The sequence below is a fragment of the Myxocyprinus asiaticus genome, chromosome 17, assembly GCF_019703515.2.
Source record: "Myxocyprinus asiaticus isolate MX2 ecotype Aquarium Trade chromosome 17, UBuf_Myxa_2, whole genome shotgun sequence".
Classification (NCBI taxonomy): Eukaryota; Metazoa; Chordata; class Actinopteri; order Cypriniformes; family Catostomidae; genus Myxocyprinus; species Myxocyprinus asiaticus.
Window position 1 is genome coordinate 18,661,123 of NC_059360.1, and position 20,517 is coordinate 18,681,639.

The 20,517-nt window shown below is 37.0% G+C and overlaps 2 protein-coding genes across 4 annotated transcripts in view; both read left to right on the forward strand.

Moving 5' to 3' along the window:
- Positions 1 to 20,517, forward strand: part of colec11 (collectin sub-family member 11) — a 284,310-nt gene that overhangs the window by 59,682 nt on the left and 204,111 nt on the right. The gene's annotated exons all lie outside the window — the stretch shown is intronic.
- LOC127455029 (unconventional myosin-VI) overlaps positions 1 to 20,517 on the forward strand; it is a 103,215-nt gene that overhangs the window by 41,175 nt on the left and 41,523 nt on the right. For 2 of the 3 annotated variants that reach the window (XR_007899620.1, XM_051722562.1), the window contains exons 6-12: positions 86 to 191; positions 3,884 to 3,939; positions 4,055 to 4,152; positions 4,263 to 4,427; positions 6,791 to 6,871; positions 10,245 to 10,425; positions 12,627 to 12,771. Coding sequence is in view for 2 of the 3 variants with exons in the window: in XM_051722562.1 (XP_051578522.1) it covers positions 86 to 191; positions 3,884 to 3,939; positions 4,055 to 4,152; positions 4,263 to 4,427; positions 6,791 to 6,871; positions 10,245 to 10,425; positions 12,627 to 12,771 (832 nt within the window). In the remaining variant the exon portion in view is untranslated. Of the gene's footprint in view, positions 1 to 85; positions 192 to 3,883; positions 3,940 to 4,054; positions 4,153 to 4,262; positions 4,428 to 6,790; positions 6,872 to 10,244; positions 10,426 to 12,626; positions 12,772 to 17,994; positions 18,153 to 20,517 lie in introns of all 3 variants that reach the window. The other variant, XM_051722560.1, reaches the window with a different exon arrangement.

A 20,517-nucleotide genomic window follows, 5' to 3' on the forward strand; every position in this document is an offset into this window, starting at 1 on the left:
TTTACATTTTGTAGCCTCCTTGTTGACAGACTGTAGAATTTAGAAAACACCCCTGTCTTTCTCTCTCTGTCCTTCTGTCTCTCAGCGGATAAAGCCTACAGAGACATGAAGGTTCTGAAGATGAGTCAGTCCATCATTGTGTCTGGAGAATCTGGTGCTGGAAAAACAGAAAACACAAAGTTTGTTCTCAGGTCTGATAATCTTCATTCAATTAATAGAGTGGCAAAAACACTTATCAAGAGTGAGTGTAGCACTGATTTAAAGAGGTCATGACATACTCTATGAAAATTATTTTTTTTAAATAGTTTTATGATCTTCTCTGAGGTCCACTGATAATGTTAGAATTTTTTTTTTTTGCAACAAAACAGTCATAATTTAGTAATATGGGATAATTTTACACCCTGTCTCTGGCCCTCAGTCTGAAACACTCAGTTTTGGCCTAAACGACTCCTTAAAACTTCAACGTAAACGCCCACTGTTATGATTGGCTAACATCGTGCTGCCCCTCAAATACAGCCATATTTGTAACTCAGTCGGAAGAGAATGAACAAGCTCCACAACATTATAAAACTAAATTTCAGGGTTTACACATAACACACATCCAACACATTGCATCCAAATGTATTAAACTGTTCACTCAAGCCCAACAGCGTCATAAACTATCAAACAGTCCTGACATTTGAAATATTCATGAATGAAACTGTTTACTTGCGGTTTTGTGATGGGGTCCAAGTGTTTTTAACTGCCCCATCCTTCAATAAAAGTTCCTTTGCAAAATTGTATTATGACTGGTTCACAAGCAATCCACACTGATATGAGCTGAAAAAACATACAATCCATGCTGAAATATGCTGACGACACATCCACATGATGCACATACATAGTCCAAAGCACGGTGTGAACTAGTTGCACACACATCCAGTTTCTAGTATCATCCTGCACTGTGGCACACATCGCCAGAAACTCATCATAATGGTCAAAGACGTCCATCTAGTGCATTTTTACATACACCAACAATTAATGTATAGATATTACAGTTTAATGTAATATCGCAGATGGGCACGAGAACGCATCGAGGACGTGTTTGTGCTCAAAACTGCAAGAAGTAGCAGCTGAATGACAAAGAATTGCATCTCCTTTTCATAGTTGTAACTTAACACTGTGTCTTTTAAAAGTGGTGTGAGATACAGTTGAAGTCAGAAGTTTACATACACCTAAGCCAAATACATTTAAACTCAGTTTTTCACAATTGCTGATATTTAATCGTAGAAAACATTCCCTGTCTTAGGTAAGTTAGGATCACTACTTTATTTTAAGAATGTGAAATATCAGAATAAGAGAATGATTTATTTCAGCTTTTATTTCTTTCATCACATTCCCAGTGTGTCAGAAGTTTACATACACTTTGTTAGTATTTGGTAGCATTGCCTTTAAAATGTTTAACTTGGGTCAAACATTTTGGGCAGTCTACCACAAGCTTCTCACAATAAGTTGCTGGAATTTTAGCCCATTCCTCTAGACAGATCTGGTGTAACTGAGTCAGGTTTGTAGGCCTCCTTGCTTGCACACACTTTTTCAGTTCTGCCCACAAATTTTCTATCGGATTGAGGTCAGGGATTTGTGGTGGCCACTCCAACACCTTGAATTTGTTGTCCTTCAGCCATTTTGCCACAACTTTGGAGGTGTGCTTGGGGTCCCATTTTGGAAGGCCCATTTGCGACTGAGCTTTAACTTCCTGGTTGATGTCTTGAGCTTTAATATATCCACATAATTTTCCTTCCTCATGATGCCATCTATTTTGTGAAGTGCACCAGTCCCTCCTGCAGGAAAGCACCCCCACAACATGATGGTGCCACCCCCATGCTTCACAGTTGGGATGTTATTCTTTGGCTTGCAAACCTCATCCTTTTTCCTTCAAACATAATGATGGCCATTATGGCCAAACAGTTCAATTTTTGTTTCATCAGACCAGAGGACATTTCTCTAAAAAGTAAGGTCTTTGTCTCCATGTGCAGATGCAACTGTAGTCTGGCTTTTTTATGGCGGTTTTGGAGCAGTGGCTTCTTCCTTGCTGAGCAGCCTTTCATGTTATGTCGATATAGGACTCGTTTTACTGTGGATATAGATACTTGTCTACCTGATTCCTCCATCATCTTCACAAGGTTCTTTGCTGTTGTTCTGGGATTGATTTGCACTTTTCGCACCAAACTATGTTCATCTCTAGGAGACAGAATGCGTCTCCTTCCTTAGCGGTCCCATGGTGTTTATACTTGCATACTATTGTTTGTACAGATGAATGTGGTACCTTCAGGTGTTTGGAAATTGCTCCCAAGGATGAACCAGACTTGTGGAGGTTCACAGTTTTCTTTCTGAGGTCTTGGCTGATTTTCTTTTGATTTTCCCATGATGTCAAGCAAAGAGGCACTGAGTTTGAAGGTAGGCCTTAAAATACATCCACAGGTACACCTCCAATTGACTCCAATTAGCCAATTAGCCTATCAGAAGCTAATTGGTTAATTGCCTAAAGGCTTGACATCCTGTTCTGGAATTTTCCAAGCTGCTTAAAGGCACAGTTAACTTAGTGTACGTAAACATCTGACTCACTGGAATTGTGATATAGTCAATTAAAAGTGAAACCATCTGTCTGTAATCAATTGTTGGAAAAATTACTCATGTCATGCACAAATTAGTTGTCCTAAACGACTTGCCAAAACTATAGTTTGCTTATATGAAATCTGTGAGTAATTTAAACAATTTATTTTAATGACTTCAACCCAAGTGTATGTAAACTTCTGACTTCAACTGTACATGACAACGGTCAAAGACATCTGTCTAGTGCATGTTTAATACAAAAATAATTCAAAATAGTCCAGATGGGTCCCCTATGGTGTTCAGGAATAGTTAGGCCACCCTAGGCCTGTCTGTCCTTCTCTCCCTCTCTCTCACTGAGTACGAACTGAGCACCAGTGGGTGGGGGCCAAGGGTGCGATGATGTAAAGTAGGCATTGATGTTGTTGCTGTAGAGGCGGTCATGAATTAATGTGCCCCCAAATAATGTTGGGAAGTTGAGGAAGTAGAGAACGAGGCATTTTTGCAGCTTGGTTTCAACAGATGCTTTTATTGAATTGGGGATTAAGTTTACAGTTTGTTTTTATAGTAGGATGACCTCTTACATGTCTATATATATATATATATATATATGTTTTGATGTGCCTACAGGGTCAAAATGAACTTTTTTGTCAAACCTGCGTAAATTTACTGGCCATAAATATGACACCATGTTCATGAAACTGTATTTTGCATTATTTTTTATTAATAAAGGTATTTTGCCCCTATAACAATAGGATTGTTTAGCTGTTTTCCCATTGTGTATTAGTGGTAAACAACAACATGTCACTCGCAGCCAGGCGCCATATGTCAGCGAAACACAAAAACAAATCAGGATTTATTTTTTAAATCATATTTTCATAATGGTGTCTTATTGTGAGTATTATTCCACATGTGTGTTGCCATGTGGGGTTCTGGAGAAAAAAAAATCTTAGGGTCCTAGATATACCTCTGATGGTAAATTGTCCACTAAGTAAAGTTGTAATAAGATGTGCAAGTACAACCAATGTTTTCTTTAGTAGAAAGTTCGTATGTCTTTATATTAAATCACATCAGCGTGGTTCAGACTATTCAAATTCAACTTAAACCATTTAATGTTGCAGTTTGTAAATTTAGAGTCCTGGCAAGGAACTTGACCAGTATGTTAATCTTGCGCAAAAGGAATTAATAGAAGCTTAGCTTGGATACGTCTTTGGCAAGTTTGAAAGGCAATATGTTCCATTACTCACTAACTGTGAATTCTTCTCTGTTTAATTCTGTATTTGATTAATTTCAGGTATTTAACCACATCTTATGGCACAGGTCAGGATATTGATGAGAGGATTGTTGAAGGTAAGACTAAACTGTCCAAAGACATTTTAGAGCCAGCTGTACATAGTATTACTTGGTTTTTGCATATGATGCACATTTTTTTAAAGTTTTTAAATTGTATGTCTCTTCCCTTCAGCCAACCCCTTACTTGAGGCTTTTGGAAATGCAAAAACGGTCAGGAACAACAACAGCAGCCGTTTTGGAAAATTTGTAGAAATTCACTTTAATGAGAAGGTAAACTTTCTGTCACTTACTTAGTTTGAAGACAACTGACATGTAGGTCATGTAACACATTATTTAGTCCTCTGTCTTATTTTGGAACATTGTGCTTATTGTGTATTTAGAATACAGTTGTGGGCGGATTTGTCTCACACTACCTGTTGGAGAAGTCTCGGATTTGCATGCAGAGCCAGGAAGAGCGAAACTATCATATATTTTACAGACTCTGTGCAGGGGCATCAGAGGACATCAGGAATATGCTTCATCTCAACTCTCCGGACAATTTCCGGGTCAGTTTCCTGTGTACTGTGTGTCAGCAAACTATTCAACATATTAAGAAGCAGGAAATAATTTCAAATAATTTGAAGAAAGTTGGAAATCAGATCCCTTAGCCTAGGCCTATTGTCCTTCTCGGTGCAATGAAAGCCATCTGACAACCGTGACTGCTGTTTTACATAGCAAAGCACACAACTGCAAAAAGCTTCAACTGAAATGACATTGCATAGGGCCTTTGTTAGTTTAGGTCAGCTCATTTTAAGCCCTTGTTTATAGGTTGTGTCTAGAAGGGATCCTTCTCTCATCAATCTCACAAGATTCTTACACGGCATTAATTTGAAGTCGCACAGCATCGAGGAGCGCTCTTAAAATTTATTTTAAATTGTCTGTTTCGATGAACAGTCAGTTTTGATGATCAGTTCAAGCTGTAAAATAAATATTTCACATAATAAATTTAATAACTTCAGCTCTACGTGTGCTACTTTCAGTCATAAGATATAGTTGGTCACTGAAGAAGTATATCAATGAGCTCAGCTATTAAAAGTCTGATTGGGTGGTCTAGTGGTAATAAATTTGCCCCTTGTATAAGAGGTCCTGGGTTCTAATCTGCTCAAATGCAACTTTATCTTTTAATAAACAAAGATTGCATCCCCACCTCAGTGGAAGTATATCTTAAGTGGGGACATATTTGTTTGCATTTTTTTTGCGATTCAGCTGCAGCTAGTTTTTTTTTTTTTTTCAACACAAACACATTTTAGTCATAATAACAGAATCTACGATTTAAAGTAATATGAGCCTTAATAACATGAACTTCTGTCAAAACATTACTGTATCCTAGAAACGTGGGATGCTATATGAGATTTTAAGAAGACAACAGGATTTCTTAATAATAATAATAAGGAAATAATAAGTGTAAATTGCACCCCTAACGAAATACTAACAGGGCGTCACTGCAGTGTGTTTATTTAGAATCTACCCCTAATCCTAACCTTCTTTTACAAATATTAACCATGGTTTTAATACAGTAACCATAGGATCACCATGGTATTTTATAGTAACCACTAAAACATGGTTACTATGTTAACACCATATGACTGTAGTAACACATATGGTTAACTGCATTAAAACTATGACTTCTGCCAAAAAACATGGTTACTACAATATTACTTTAGTAAAACCATGGTTAATTTTACCCGAATCAAACCTTTCTCTCAACTCTGTGACCTTCATCATGACCAAATCACTGCGAGGAAATCATCCTTTATATTCATTTTATTTATTATTATATATAAGTAGTATTTCTTATTTTTTTGATCCCCTTTTCTCCCAATTCCCACTACTACTTAGTAGGTCCTCGTGGTGGCGCGGACCTCAATACGGGTAGCGGAGGACAAGTCTCAGTTGCCTCCACTTCTGAGACAGTCAATCCGCGCATTTTATCACGTGGCTTGCTGTGCATGACACCGCGGAGACTCGCAGCATGTGGAGGCTCATGCTACTCTCCGCGATCCACGCACAACTTACCACGCACCCTATTGAGAGCGAGAACCACTTAATCGTGACCACGAGGAGATTACCCCATGTAACTCTACCCTCCCTAGCAACCGGGCCAATATGGTTGCTTAGGAGACCTGGCTGGAGTCACTCAGCACGCCCTGGATTCGAACTCAGGATTCCAGGGGTGGTAGTCAGCATCAGCACTCGTTGAGCTACCCAGGCCCCTATTATAAGTAGTATTAAAGAAAAATATTTAGAGTTAAGACAGGAAACAGGATGGGGAAAACTGGGTCAAACGGTGGATTAGAACCCAGATTATCCGCATGGACACTAAACCAATGGAGTGACACTCAAGAAGCAGTTTGTCTTTAATTTCTTTGCTTCCACCAGACTATTTCAGTGCAAACAGCCACACTGTGTGGCAGGTATTTACACATAGTGCAAACAGTCACTCTGGGATAATAAAAATGTTATATTATTGATATTATTGAAGTTTTTAATGCTCTCCATCATTAATACGCTGATATGTGAGCGTAAAAATCACAGGCGAAAGTATCATAACAGAATGCGCACTCACGAGAACTTTACCTTTTTTATACACATAAAATAACATGAAAACTTTGATGCACCACTAGATGGCATATTTGCTTAACATTGATTAATAATGTGTATTTTGGCTCTGTTCACACTGACACAGATTCACTGACACATGTTGTTTTTTTGTCAACATGCCATTTGTCTTTTATATTTCCACATTGTTTGAATAATTAGCTTTGAATCAGTGCCCAGGCTGATATTTTTTTATTTCTAATCAGTGTAAATATGCAGTGGCTTTGGTCTTTAGATTACTTCCCTCATTGTGTGTTTGTCTTTCACTCAGTATTTGAATGGCGGCTGCACACGATACTTTGCAAACAAGGACTCGGATAAACAGATCATGCAAAACAGGAAAAGTGCTGAGGTATGTAGAGTCACCTGTGTTTAAGAGCCTATGGAGACCATGTGTTTACCATGTAGTCTATACAAATCCAAGGGAAACGATTAATATACCACTAAATTCTTAAGTGAACTTTAGCAAAGTTCTCAAGAAAACTAAGAAAAAGAAAAAAAATTAAAATTAAACTGTTTAAATGACTGGTAATAAATTAAATCTGTTAAAGTCATCCAGCCAAGAGCAGTGAGTTTTTTTTACTTTCTTGTCAATATTTTGTTTGATTAATATTAACAACCAGTGTTGGGTGTAGCCCAATTACTAGTTACTGTAATCTAATTACTTTTAGTCAAAAAGTAGTGAAATGCATTACATTTTAAAGTCTTGTAATCAGATTATAGTTACTGACTTTTGATTAATTTAATTACTTTCAAGTACATTATATGGTTATGCTTATTTGTGAAATATTATTTATGTAATACATGAATTATGGCTGAGTGTATGACTTGTGTGTAATGATGAACAAGAAAGAAATATAGACATTATTTTAAATTTGTTGAATGGAAAAGTGTTTTAGAAAGTAACTTAAAAGTAAAGTAATTAGTAATGTGATTACTTTTTCAGTGATGTAATTAGTAAAGTAATTTGATTACAATTTTAGAGACATAATTAGTCATTTGTACTGGATTACCGTTTTTAAGTAACTTACCCAACACTGTTAACAACATAGTAGACACACAGACATAAGTGCACATATAGAAAGCATCCTTCAGTCAAACAACACATGGGTACCGAATGTACCGGTACTTTTGACATCTCTAATGTGGCGATAAACGTGGCTAAATTGAAGTAATAAACAGTGCCAAGATAGTTGTATTTTCACATGAAACACAAATACAGCAAAAAGTGCTCATGATTATTTTCATATGATTAACTGATATATAATCAAGTCCGCCCCAAGAAATAAGACTACAGTACACGTTGAATGAGCAGCCCTTGACCGCAGTCAAAATCTCTGATGTTGCAGGATCATCTTTTTGCCTCAAATAGAATTAGCCACCCTCGAAATTAGTTCACGTCTTTGATGAATTATGTAGTGTAATACATTCCAGCCTTCCCTAGAGACCGAGCCCAGCAATTTATGTTATTGTTATCAAGGGCCATTATTATAAATCCTGATTGTGTCGAATCCCATTGGAGGTGATGAGATATTCATTAGCTGCTGTTTCTCCCAGCGCATTGGTTCATTTTCTTAACACTTTATGTTTCGCAACATTTTGTGATGATCTGAGATTAGTTTCTTAGCCCAAATTCACAGTAGGGACTTTTGTTGTTGTTTTTTTGTTTTGTTTTTTAGATTCTTAAATACATGAATCTTACAATGTGTTTGGGATTGCATTAGGATATTTTATACTTTCATTTTTAATCAACAAATATCTTTCTTCACTTGCTTTACTAATATCTCTAATGTTTATATCAGTAGTATTTTTCTAATCAAATATTGTGTCTCTTTACCCTACTTGATCTTTTTTAAATTCAGGATAATAAGGTGATGTTTTACCAGTTGGCCTCTGTTCTAAATGCTTTTCATGCTTTACATTCTTTGGCTTTCTAGATTTCAATGCATGAGATTGATCTTGAGGGTGTGCTTGGGTCTGTAATCTGAAGTGCATGGGGCTTTTTTTTTTAAAAAGGGGGCTTGTTGTAGTTGTGGTGTTAAACAGCTATAAAGCTCATTTCCAGTGTTGCTCAGAGTGTCGAGATCTGCTGTGTCATCAACCTGCAGACTATCAGCACATCAGAGAGTGACTTAAGGTCACATAATTATAAATGTTTCCTATGATATCTTGAAATAAAAGAGTTCACTGTAGTATGAAAATATTCTGTAACTCTCAGTTATGAAAACTTCCTCCCCAGTGAAAAGACAATTTATTGAAACCAAGCTGTGTAAATCAAATCAACGACGCCTTTTCAGTGTTCAGAAAAGTTACATGAGGTAATAAGGATGAAGGATGATAGGTACTATTCTTCCAAAATACCAGGAGAACTGACTATTAGAGTAAAATGTGGTAACATCTGCCAAAACTTGTGCTGTTTTTGGCACTGTGTAGCAAGTTCATTTTAACAAAGTCCCTGATCATTTCAGTCGGACCTTAAAAGTTTGATTGACACATTTTAGCGCAGATTTTTCGGTGAATCTGTCCCAGTGTTATGAAGGCTTTGCAAAGAGGCTGTTATTGAAGGACTGAAGGATTGTCAGTATAATTATATTGGACCCGACAACAAACCCACAGTCCATTTGTGAGCACAGCAAAGTGCCGTAAGTCATTTCCAATGTAAAGAGGGTGTTTTATAGAAGTCATAGAGGCACAGCATCAAAAATTACTTATTCAGAGAGATGGTAAAAGAACAAATTAAGTCTTGAAAATGTAAATTATGACACATAAATTAAATTGTTTTTGGTACATAAATCTTTACTAACATTATAAGGGAAGCTCAGCATAAACAATTTATACAGATTAAGAGGTAGACCGATCTATCGGTTTTACCAATTAATCTGTGCCGATAGTTACTTTATGGAACTATCGGTTATCTGCAATAATCTATTTTTTGCAGATTTTTTTCCTCCATGTTCTTCAGATAATTACGTTTTTTTAAAATGAGGCATGCAAAGAAAAATGCGACTGTATGGAAACGTCCCTCGTCAACACATACATCATGTCTCCAACTTCATATATTGTGAATAATTATAATATATAGGCTATAAAAAGCGTAATTTGGTAAATCTTAAAAATAGAGCATTGTAATGGAGCCAAGTCTCCGTCATATCAAAATAAGAGTCCCTGGTGTGTTTCAGGCTTGTTTAGTGTTAAATGTCCCACATTGCGCACCCAATATTCTTTTGTTTCAGATTTATATTGGGATTTTGGTTGAAAAGTAAACTACATCTGAGATTTTATTCATTTTGTACTCGGACCTCTATATCTGTGCCGACAAAGAAAATGTTGCAACATTCTATGAATCGATTTAAAAAAAACTATCAGCCAATTAATTGCCTCGGTTATCCCACCACTTAGTTATCGGTGTCAGCAAAATCCACTATTGGTATAGATCCAAATTTTATATTGATAAATAGACAGGGATACATAGAGAGGTTTTTTATAAATCTGATGTGCTGACACACTCTAACCCTCTGGTGTGGTTTGGACTGGTTCATATCCCTCCTTCCTTTAATCAGAGATCTGAATCTATATACAGACTCCAGTATATAGCTCTAATCTCTGAATACTGCTGCTGCGTTGCCTAGCCACTAAATTTTTATCTTAGGCATTTGCGGTGTGTGTGACGTGTGGATGTTGTAGATGCTGGAACCATGTGTCCTGACAGTCTTTTGTGTCCGTAGCATGGGAAAGTGGGGGCTCTGAAAGACCCTTTGCTGGATGACCTGGGAGACTTCAACAGGATGGTGGTGGCCATGAAGAAAATCGGCCTGGATGACACAGAGAAGCTCAATCTCTTCAGAGTGGTGGCTGGAGTCCTTCATCTCGGCAATATCGATTTTGAGGAGACAGGAAGCACCTCTGGTAGCCATTCATATATCATCTCTTGTCCACTTTTTGCCTTATGATGTATTCAGATACATTCTTGGAGAGATCAGAGATTTCATCCAATATATGCTAGACAAATTGTGTGAAAAGTGCACTATGCGAAAAGTTTCAAGCTTGAAGTATTACTACTTTCGTCACTGAAAGCAAAAATGCTGCATGAAGTGATAAAATCACAGCCATTCATAACATTTTATATTTAATATACAGCTATGTGGAATGTCATTTTGGACCAATAACATTTCTCTTGCTTGTTGCGATCACAGCTGATTATGACAAAATTGAAGAGATAACAGTTTTTGCTTTATCATGCTATGCTTGGTTTGGACACTGTATTACTCAGAGAGATCTGTTAGGCCCTGTCCCAAATGGCACCTTAAGCCCTGTGGTCCAGACTTTGGTGATGTAAGCGAGTGCAGACCGATGGGGCGCTAGTCAGCAAGTCCATGAGGGTGCATGGGTAATAAAAGCATGCATTTGGGACAGACTTCAAGACTTCAATCAGATGACACACACTCACACCACACCCATCTCTCCCACAACTCAAAAGAGCTCATCAGAGAGCTGCTGAGGGGTGAGGAGGCTCTTTCTAGTGTTGCCAAACATGAATCAGGATTGTTTTCCTGTTCTGAAGAAGGTATAACACCTTTTACTGCACTCTCCTGCTCCATTCTCTCGCTCACAATGGAGCTGCTGTCCTGAGGTGCCTTTCAACTGGAAAGCATGGAGTGTAGTGTTATGAAAGTCTTATAGAAGACTATTATGCATGAGCAAATATGTATGAAAGAGTCTGAGATTGAATGGGTTATTGGAGGAGAATGATTTGATAGATTTTTATAATATTATATGAGAAATAGGACTGGTTACAACTCTTTTACACTCTTAGACAACATTGATATATTTTGATCTTTTTCGTCAACAAGGGAAAAGGTCAGGGCCTAAAGTAGTGGTCTACCAATAAGGATTTTTCAATGGCTGTGCCAATACTGATATACAGAGAGCTGGTTGGCCAGTGACTGACAAGCTACATACATAAAACAAATAATAGCAAATAAAATTGAAAAACTGATTAAATTAACACTTATTTCTGAACATTTACAAAACATTAAAACAATTGAAAATTAACCAATGCCAATAATCTCATATTTGCCAATTTATCTGCATGGCCGATATATCAGTCTATCACTAGCCAATAAACATCCCCCCCAATATTCAGAATAGTGGTCGATCAGTATATGTTTTTCAATGATAGATTCTTCCATTTTTATATTTACTTTTTATATTTGCAATACTTCTAGCTCTTAGACAACACAGACAACAACATATATTTGGATTTATTTTATCAGCAAGGAAATAGGTCCCAAGAATCTCAAAACTTGCAGAAAACCTCTGCAGTATATTAAAACATTCTGAATCCTCTGATATTTTAAACGTAGTATAAGACATAAACAGTGACCTTAAAGGAATAGTTCACCCAAAAAATGAAAATTCTCTCATCGTTTACTCACTCTCATGCCATCCCATAAGTGTATGACTTTATTTTTTCTGCAGAACACAAAAGAAGATTATTAGAAAAAATATTTTAGCTCTGTAGTTCCATATAATGCAAGTGAATAGTGAACAAAATTTGAAGCTCCAAAAAGCACATGAAGGCAGCATAAAAGTAATCCTACAAAGTAAGATTACAGTGGTTTTAATCCATATCTTCAGAAGCGATCAAATCGATTTTGGGTGAGAACAGATCAAAATTTAACTTCTTTTCCACTGAACATCTTGCCTTTGCAGTCTCTAGGCACGATCATTATTTCAAGCTTGATTACACTTCCTAGTGTACGCTGAGGGTAAGATGGCACTGTAAAGTGTTAGACTGCTGATGTCAAGATTTATAGTGAAAAAGAAGTTACATTTTAGTCTGGCTTCAGAAGGCATGGATTAAACCACTGTAGTCTTATGGATTACCTTTATGCCGCCTTTATGTGCTTTTTGGAGCTTCCATTCACTTACATTTTATGGACAAACACATCATATATACATTAAAATATATTTGTTTGTGTCCTGCGGAAGAAAGTCATATGAGACAACATAAGGGTGAGTAAATGATGAGAGAATTGTTGGGTGAACTATTCCTTTAAGACTCGGTGATCGGTAAAGACTGTACTAAGATTTGCATCTGGTGTCAGGTGGCTGCATTCTGAAGAAACAGTCCAGTCAGACTCTGGAATACTGTGCTGAGCTGTTGGGCCTGGACCAGGATGACTTGAGAGTCAGCCTCACCACCAGGGTCATGCTCACCACTGCAGGGGGCGCCAAAGGCACAGTCATAAAGTAAGTGACCTCACACATATACCCAAGTGTCTGCTAAGCCACTGAAGGGTGGCCTTCTTTGTTTTATTTGTCTGTTTGCATCTAAATGACGGTCATTTATGTTGGTCCCCTGAGCTGACAGCATCACCAAATCCCATGATATTACTGCTTGGTGTTTTCCACACTCACGTCTCAATCTCCCCGTCATGCGAAACGTCTTCTCGTATTACATTTCATCATTTCACCCCATCCGCATTCGCATAACTGCTAAATGAATCCTCCGGTTGCTCATTCACAGACGAAAGGAGAGCCGAAAATAACTAAGCACAGCTTTTCCATTAGAGATATGGTCAGCATAATCAAATGTGGCACAGACTAAATTGGCTGAGGGGCCGTAATAGTCTAGTTGCCATTGAAAATTTTCTTCTGTATCTAAACAGACGTATTTGTATTAAGTAAAAGAGGAGGCCGTCCGTAGACTGCAGTCTGTCCCTTTACAGCACTAGGAGCTTTTTCCACACCGGTCCACTACATTTCCTAACAGTCTGTGTCCAGAGACAAGACTTCAGTTTGAAACTTTGTGAAACAAAAGCCTAGTTCTGTTCTTACACCAGCTTTTTACTGCAAGGCACATAAACCCACAGTCCAATTACTATGACCACTGTGTGCTTTAAAATTGTCGAGGGCGAGTGGAATTGGAAAAACTCGATTGCCTCGATTGAATTGGATGCCCTGTTCTGCGTCTCCCAGGTGGGGTTTTATATTCTGTGCCGTCTGTATTATAGGGCAGTGCTCAGCGGATTAATATTTAACTGAGCACAGATGCTGGACTGGGAGTGTTTACACTGCATGAATAATGCATGTTTGTCTGAGGGAGTGGCCTGGGGTCTTTTAGATATGATAAGAGTCGCAGGAGGTTTTGGTGCCCACCTCATTTGACTGAGAACAGATGCACAACCACGTATATATGCAATATGCATTTTATGGAAAATGATGGGGACCAAGCAAGGCTACAGTCACTCTCGCAATGCACACATGTCTAACACCGGAGAAGGCACCAGCTTGTGCATGACAGAACTTAATTTCAGAGCGGAATTGTGATAAAAAAAAAAGTTCAATGCGAAAAAGCAAGTGACACTGGGAAGGAAGCTGCTGAAAGAGTGCTGGCAGCCTCTTGACGTGCAAGCAACAGAGGGAATACACTAATAGCATAAAAGCAAGTTAATGAAAAGCGATCTTGCAGGCTCAAGTTTGTAGAGATTATTGAGGGCCAGGTCCAGCTTTTATTAACTGAACAGGCAATAAGAGTCACACATTAGGTATTCCCACAGCAGGATGCTGCTGTCGAGAGAGCAAGAAAGCATTATCATTTAGTTCTGGAGTATCAGATGGTCGGTGGAATCCATTGTCTCTGGAGGATGATGGGGAGGATGATTGTGTCTTGTGAGTACATGTGCTGCTTTGCTTTAATAGGAGCATCTTATAGAGATTTATTTGTGTTTTCGTGTAGTATTGCAGGGCTGCTACACTTCTAACCTTACAAGCTTCACCGGGACTTCAAGTGCAGGTTTTTTTTTTTTTTTGCTTTTGTACATTAATCAAAGAACCCACTACAGAATAATTTTTCCTAGAAAGTTTAACTTACTTCAAATTCAAGTTTTACACTTGAATTTATCAGTTCCCTAAAGTTCTTTAACATTTAATTGCGTGATTAATATTTAACTATAATATTAATAATACAGGACCTTGAAGGGGTCATGAAATGCAATTTGTTAAATAATTTTATTATCTTCACTTAGATTCACTGATATTGCTAGTAACGTTTTTTTTTTTTTTTTTTTTTTTGCCCCAAAACAGTCATAATTTAGTTATATATGATAATTTTCCACCCTATCTTTGACCCTCTGTTTGAAACACTCAGTTTTGGCCTCCTTAAAACTTCAATCTAAACACCCACTGTTATGATTGGCTAACATTGTGAAGCCCCTCAAATACAGCCATATTTGAAACTCAATCGTAAGAGAATGATAAGCTTATAATGCTCCTAATATTATAAACTAAATTTTAGGGTTTACACATTTGTTTGAGACAGAGTACGAGTACCGATACTGTGTTTCGGTACTCGCCGATACAGAGTCTGATACCTATTTTTTTTTTTTTTTTTTTTGCATATCAACAATTTATTTCAATTTTATCATCAAAATGATAATTAAAATATAATAAATAAATTAATTAAAACTTTAATCAAATTAAAGTATAACAATTAATTTTCAACATGATATTGTGTTATTTTTATCAAAGTGCTTTTATTCAGAACCTCACAGCACAATCTAAAATACATTGGTTAATTTTTGTCAAATAAACTGCTACATAACAGAGCATCACAGATGCAAGATATTGCTTAAATATAAAACAATTACCGGGGGGGCGCATGTAAGTGTAGCATCCCCATTTCACCTACAGTCACCAAAATTGGTACATATATTGTTCCCATCAAGCCGAACAACTTTCATACTTAGCCATTAGTTCGCCCAACAGGAAGTCGGACATTTTGGATTTTCTGAAAATCGCAAGCTTTGAACTTTTAAATAATCCTCCAAGGGGATTCATGTGACTGGCACCAAATATGTGCAACATCATGTCAGGACATTGTAGATGCTAAATTGCGAACAGATTTTTTTATATTCTGAATGGTGTCGCCATGGCGAGGCAACACATTTATTGTGAAAAATGGGAAACAGGAAGTGCCTAATATCTTCTGTGTGCATTTGATTTTGATGAAAATTCAGCTGTATGTTTGGTAATGATGGCTGATCACATGGATGTGGCTATTATGGGTCATGGTCATAGCCCCACCACTTGGCAGCTGGAAGTATGGCACTTTTAACAGATTTTGAAATAGCCCTCTTATGTTTACATGAATTGCTTCAAAATTCTTTAGAATAATGTCAAGACACTGCTGATGTAAAATTGTCAAGGGATATTTGGTATCTCAAATAGTGTTGCTATGGCAACAAATTAATTGTTATTATTCCTTCCTATATTTGGGTGCTTTTGAGGCACTTGGCATTCTTAAAATTTTATGACATTTTGCATTGTTGCATTGTTTTCCAAAAGCCACCAGGTGGAAATGGGCCAATGGTGCTTGGGCCAGTCATCGCTGCTTGCAGCTATATTATTATTTATTATTATTATTAATATTATTATTATTATTATTATTATTATTATTATTATTATAAGTAGTAGTAGTAGTATAACATTGAATATTACATTTCTGTCATACTTTTTTAATTTAAATTTAGCTTTTATTTTGGCGGAGCTTTTATTTTGAAGTTTTTCTGTGTTGTTATGACCAAGGAGCTCTCACAGAGATGGTAGCTTCTCACTCTGGAAAAGTCGGTCGCTACATGACTCAAAATGATTATTAAGCCACAAAAGGCTGCGATTTAAATAAATAAATATGTACTCTGTATGTGCCTCGCGCTACAAAGTGAATTTGTGCTTTTTTCACTGTCATCTGCTACAAACAGAGCACTCGATGCTCATGAAGGCCCTGTATGTGCCAAGGATGAGCTTTAAAAGGTACATGCAGCCGGCTACGGCACAACACTCTATCTCCACACATTCACAATTGCTCACATTTGCAGTGCGCCGCTCATGCAAACTATTTCTATATAATTAAATTGCAGCTTTTGCGGTAAAATAATCTCACTAGGACATAACGTGATTTTAATTTTTGCTGAATGTTTACATAATGACATTCGTTCATCAGATGGTATCGGTTTTTGGTATCGGAGCATTTTTACGAGTAAGAGTACATAAGCGCGGTATCTGACCCGGTTCCGATACAAGTATAGGTATAGGGACATTCCTAGTCATGAGAAATGAAATATTCATGAATGAAGCTGTTTACTTATGGTTTTGTGATCAGGTCCAAGTGTTTTCAACTGCCCCATCCTTCAATAACAGTTCCTTTGCAAAGCTTGAATCATATAATGACTGGTACACAAGCAAACCATGCTGATATGAGCCGGAAAAAAAAAAATGCGTACAGTATCCTTCTGCACTGAAGCGCACATCACCTGAAACACATCAAAACACTCAAAGACATCTCTCTATTGCATGCTTGTATACAAAAATAATTCAAAATAGTCCAGATGGGTCCCCTTTGGTGTTCAGGAACAGTAAGGCCACACTTGGCCTTTTTGCCCCCCTCTCTTTCTCTCTTGAGTACAAACGGAGCACCGGTGGGTGGGGCCAAGGGTGCGTGATGTAAAGTAAACATTGATGGGCCCCCTAGTGACGTAGAGAAGTCATGGAAGTAGAGAACGAGGCATTTTTGCATCTTGGTTTCAAAAAATGCTTTTATTGCTTTGGGGACTAAGTTTTGAGTTCTAATATTTACATTATGTTTTTATAGTAGAATGAATTTTACATGTCAAAATATCAAGGAAAATTATATTCCTCATGACATGACCCCTTTAATAAAACAGGACCTTTTGGTCTTTGCTTTCATACATTTGGTGAACAACAAAGAAAACAAGTATGTTGAAAATTTGAGTATTTTGCCTACATTGTTTTTAGACCTTTTTTGCATATTTGCACACTTTATTGCGTGTTCTTTGAAATAGTGGTCTCTAAGCACCCTTTTGTAATTGTTTAAAAAAGACAAAAAAAGACAAAAAAAATAATAACAAATAGCAAAAATTGTGAAAATAGTTTTCAGTAGTTTAGAATGCAGCACATTGTAAATGTATTTCTGTCCCGATAAATGCAATACAGCAAAAACTAATTTCCTGTGGTATATATATATATATATATATATATATATATATATATATATATATATAGTTACAAAACAATTTTACTTGTGCTCAAACTTTAGGCTATAAAGAGCTTAAATATATTTGTATGCCCAGTGAATAACTTTACTAAAACATTATTATCAGGTGAAAGTCAGCCAAGATTTTTCAGCAGCCTTGAGCGTCTGAAGTAATAATGGAATTGAGAGGAAAATAAATTACATTTTGACTCAAAACTCTGAATTAATTCATACTTGTCGCCGGTCTGTTTTCCCCCCTAAAGTGTTTTTTAGAATTTTGCTCGGAGTGCTGAAGCAAAGACTGTCTTAAGAGTGCAAAGTTGGACAGAGTTAAACAGAATGGACATGTATTGATGAGGCAGCATTAGCAGAAGCCCTGGCCCAGTTTTTGACTCCTCCTGTCCCACTTTGCTCTTCTCCAGGGTGCCTCTGAAGGTGGAACAGGCCAACAATGCCCGCGATGCCCTCGCCAAAACAGTTTACAGCCGGCTCTTTGATCATGTGGTCAAACGGGTTAACCAGTGCTTTCCCTTTGATACATCCTCCAACTTCATCGGCGTGTTGGACATCGCTGGCTTTGGTGAGCCTATTTGGTAGTGACAAAGGATGTTGGTGTTTTCATTGCCTTAACACAAAGGGGCCTTGTTTACCTGTTCCCATAACTTTTTAACTTATTTCAACCATGTCAACCAGATTTTGTATATGAGATATGAGACAACCTTATATTATACAGTGGCCCCAAAAAGTATTTGGAAACTTAAAAATGTTAAGTGTCATTGCATAAGATAGACAATATCAAGCCAAGTGGCAAATAAATTATGCTGGAGCTTTTCTCAGAACTAACTTTACTTTTCTTCACAGTTTTTTCCAGTTGAGTTCCCTTCAAGTTAACAAAAGTGTCATAGAAGAGTAACCACAATTGTGGTTCATCACATAAAAGGGATAGTTCACCTAAAAATTAAAATTCTCTCATTTTACTCACCCTCATACCATCCCAGATATGTATGACTTTCTTCTGCAGAACACTAATGAAGATTTTTAGAAGAACATCTCAGATCTGTAGGTCCATAGTACTAGGGGTGTAACAGTATGACATTTTCACGGTATGATAACCATCACAAAAATTACCACGGTATTACGGTTTCTCAGTATTTAGGTGCATTGATAATATTAAAAGCAGTTCAGTATTTGGTTATGAAATAGGCTATTTCTGATAAACACAAAATATTTCAGTTATAACCAATTCTTGAACTTTATTTTGGATTCATTCAACTTTAATCCTTGAACTTTTGATCTTGAACATCAGGACACTCTCTTAATCCGACAAGGTAAAAAAAGAAAAAGAAAAAAAATCACAAACAGGTAAATATTAATAACAATTTGTTTGACAACATGTACAGTAGTCAGATGATTATAACTAAAAATATTTTGTTATTGTTATTTTATGATTTATGAAATTGAATTGTAATAATTTGTAATGATTATTGCCCAGGTTAACACTTAAAATATGCATTTGCATGCATTCAGTAATTTCTTGCATTTGTGATTATTTATTTATTGGCATTTTGTCCAATACTGACAGTTTCTGCCACAGTTTCACTGTCAGTTTCTTGCATGCATATTGTCAGTGTCAATTTCCTGAACACCAAAAGCCATGCATTTTGTAAACTCTATTTAGGACTATGTTTTACAAATAAAACATAATATTAGTATTATCAAACACATTGGCCTACTGTTGCGCTGCACTTAGGCAAAAGAACAAACAGTTGGCACATCGTAAAGTTGAACGAGGTCCGTTTGCTGCATTTGTGAATGTGACGGAAAGCATAAACATAACTTTAGCCTAACTAGTCATTACAAATCATGTAAAACTACACTGAATCTGGTGTTGTTATGAAACGGCCTATAATTTATTATCCTGTGTGCTGTATTTTCACTTACATCTCTGCAAATTCCGTGGGATGGTGCTCACGGAGATGGTGCTTAAGGTTTGAAGTGTTTCCCGCCTGAGCCGATAATTTTATGTGGCAAATTTTACAGACTGGCTAACCATCAACACTGATGGTGCCTCGTGGGTCTTTTACATAGCCAAGTAATCCCAGACAGCGGACTTCAACTTCTGTGGCGGCGGAAATAAAGGTTCAGACTCGGACATGTCTGTATGTTGCGCTCGTGCTGCACTCATGCTGTGCTCCGCTCGTGCTGGACTTCTGTGCTCCTGATGCGCAACACTCACGACACCTGCATGTCACCTTTAAAATTGAGTGACAGTCAAATGCAACATGAGGAAGGCGCAATTTAAAGATTTATTTTATCTAGCCAAGTTTATATGATGCTGTGTAAATGTCGCAGATTCTGTCTTAATTAAACTGATTTGGATTTGAGAAAAGTTCTGAAAAAATCTGTCTTTATCTTCATGCAATACCGTCAATGAGAAGATTTCAACGATATGATAACTGTCCGTTTTAAAACCCGAGGTATATTGTGAAACCTTGAAACTGTTACATCTCTAGTCCATACAATGCAACTGAATGATGACCAAAGCTTTAAAGCTCAAAAAATGAGATAAAGTCAGCATAAAAGTAATCCATAGAACTCCAGTGGTTAAATCCATGTCTTCTGAAGCCATATGATAGGTGTGGGTGAGAAACAGGTAAATATTTAAGTCTTTTTTTTTTACTATAAATTCTCCACCCTGCCCAGCAGATGGTGATATGCGGAAAAAAAAAAAAAAATATTGATCTGTTTCTCACCCTCTCTTATCATATCACTTCTGAAGATATAGATTTGACCTTTTCTTATGGATTATTTTTAAGCTGCCTTTCTGTGCTTTTTGGAGCTTCAACATTTTGGTACCCATTCACTTGCATTGTAAGGACCTACAGAGCGGGAATATTCTTCTAAAAATCAGCAGAATAAAGAAAGTCATTCACATGTGGGATGGC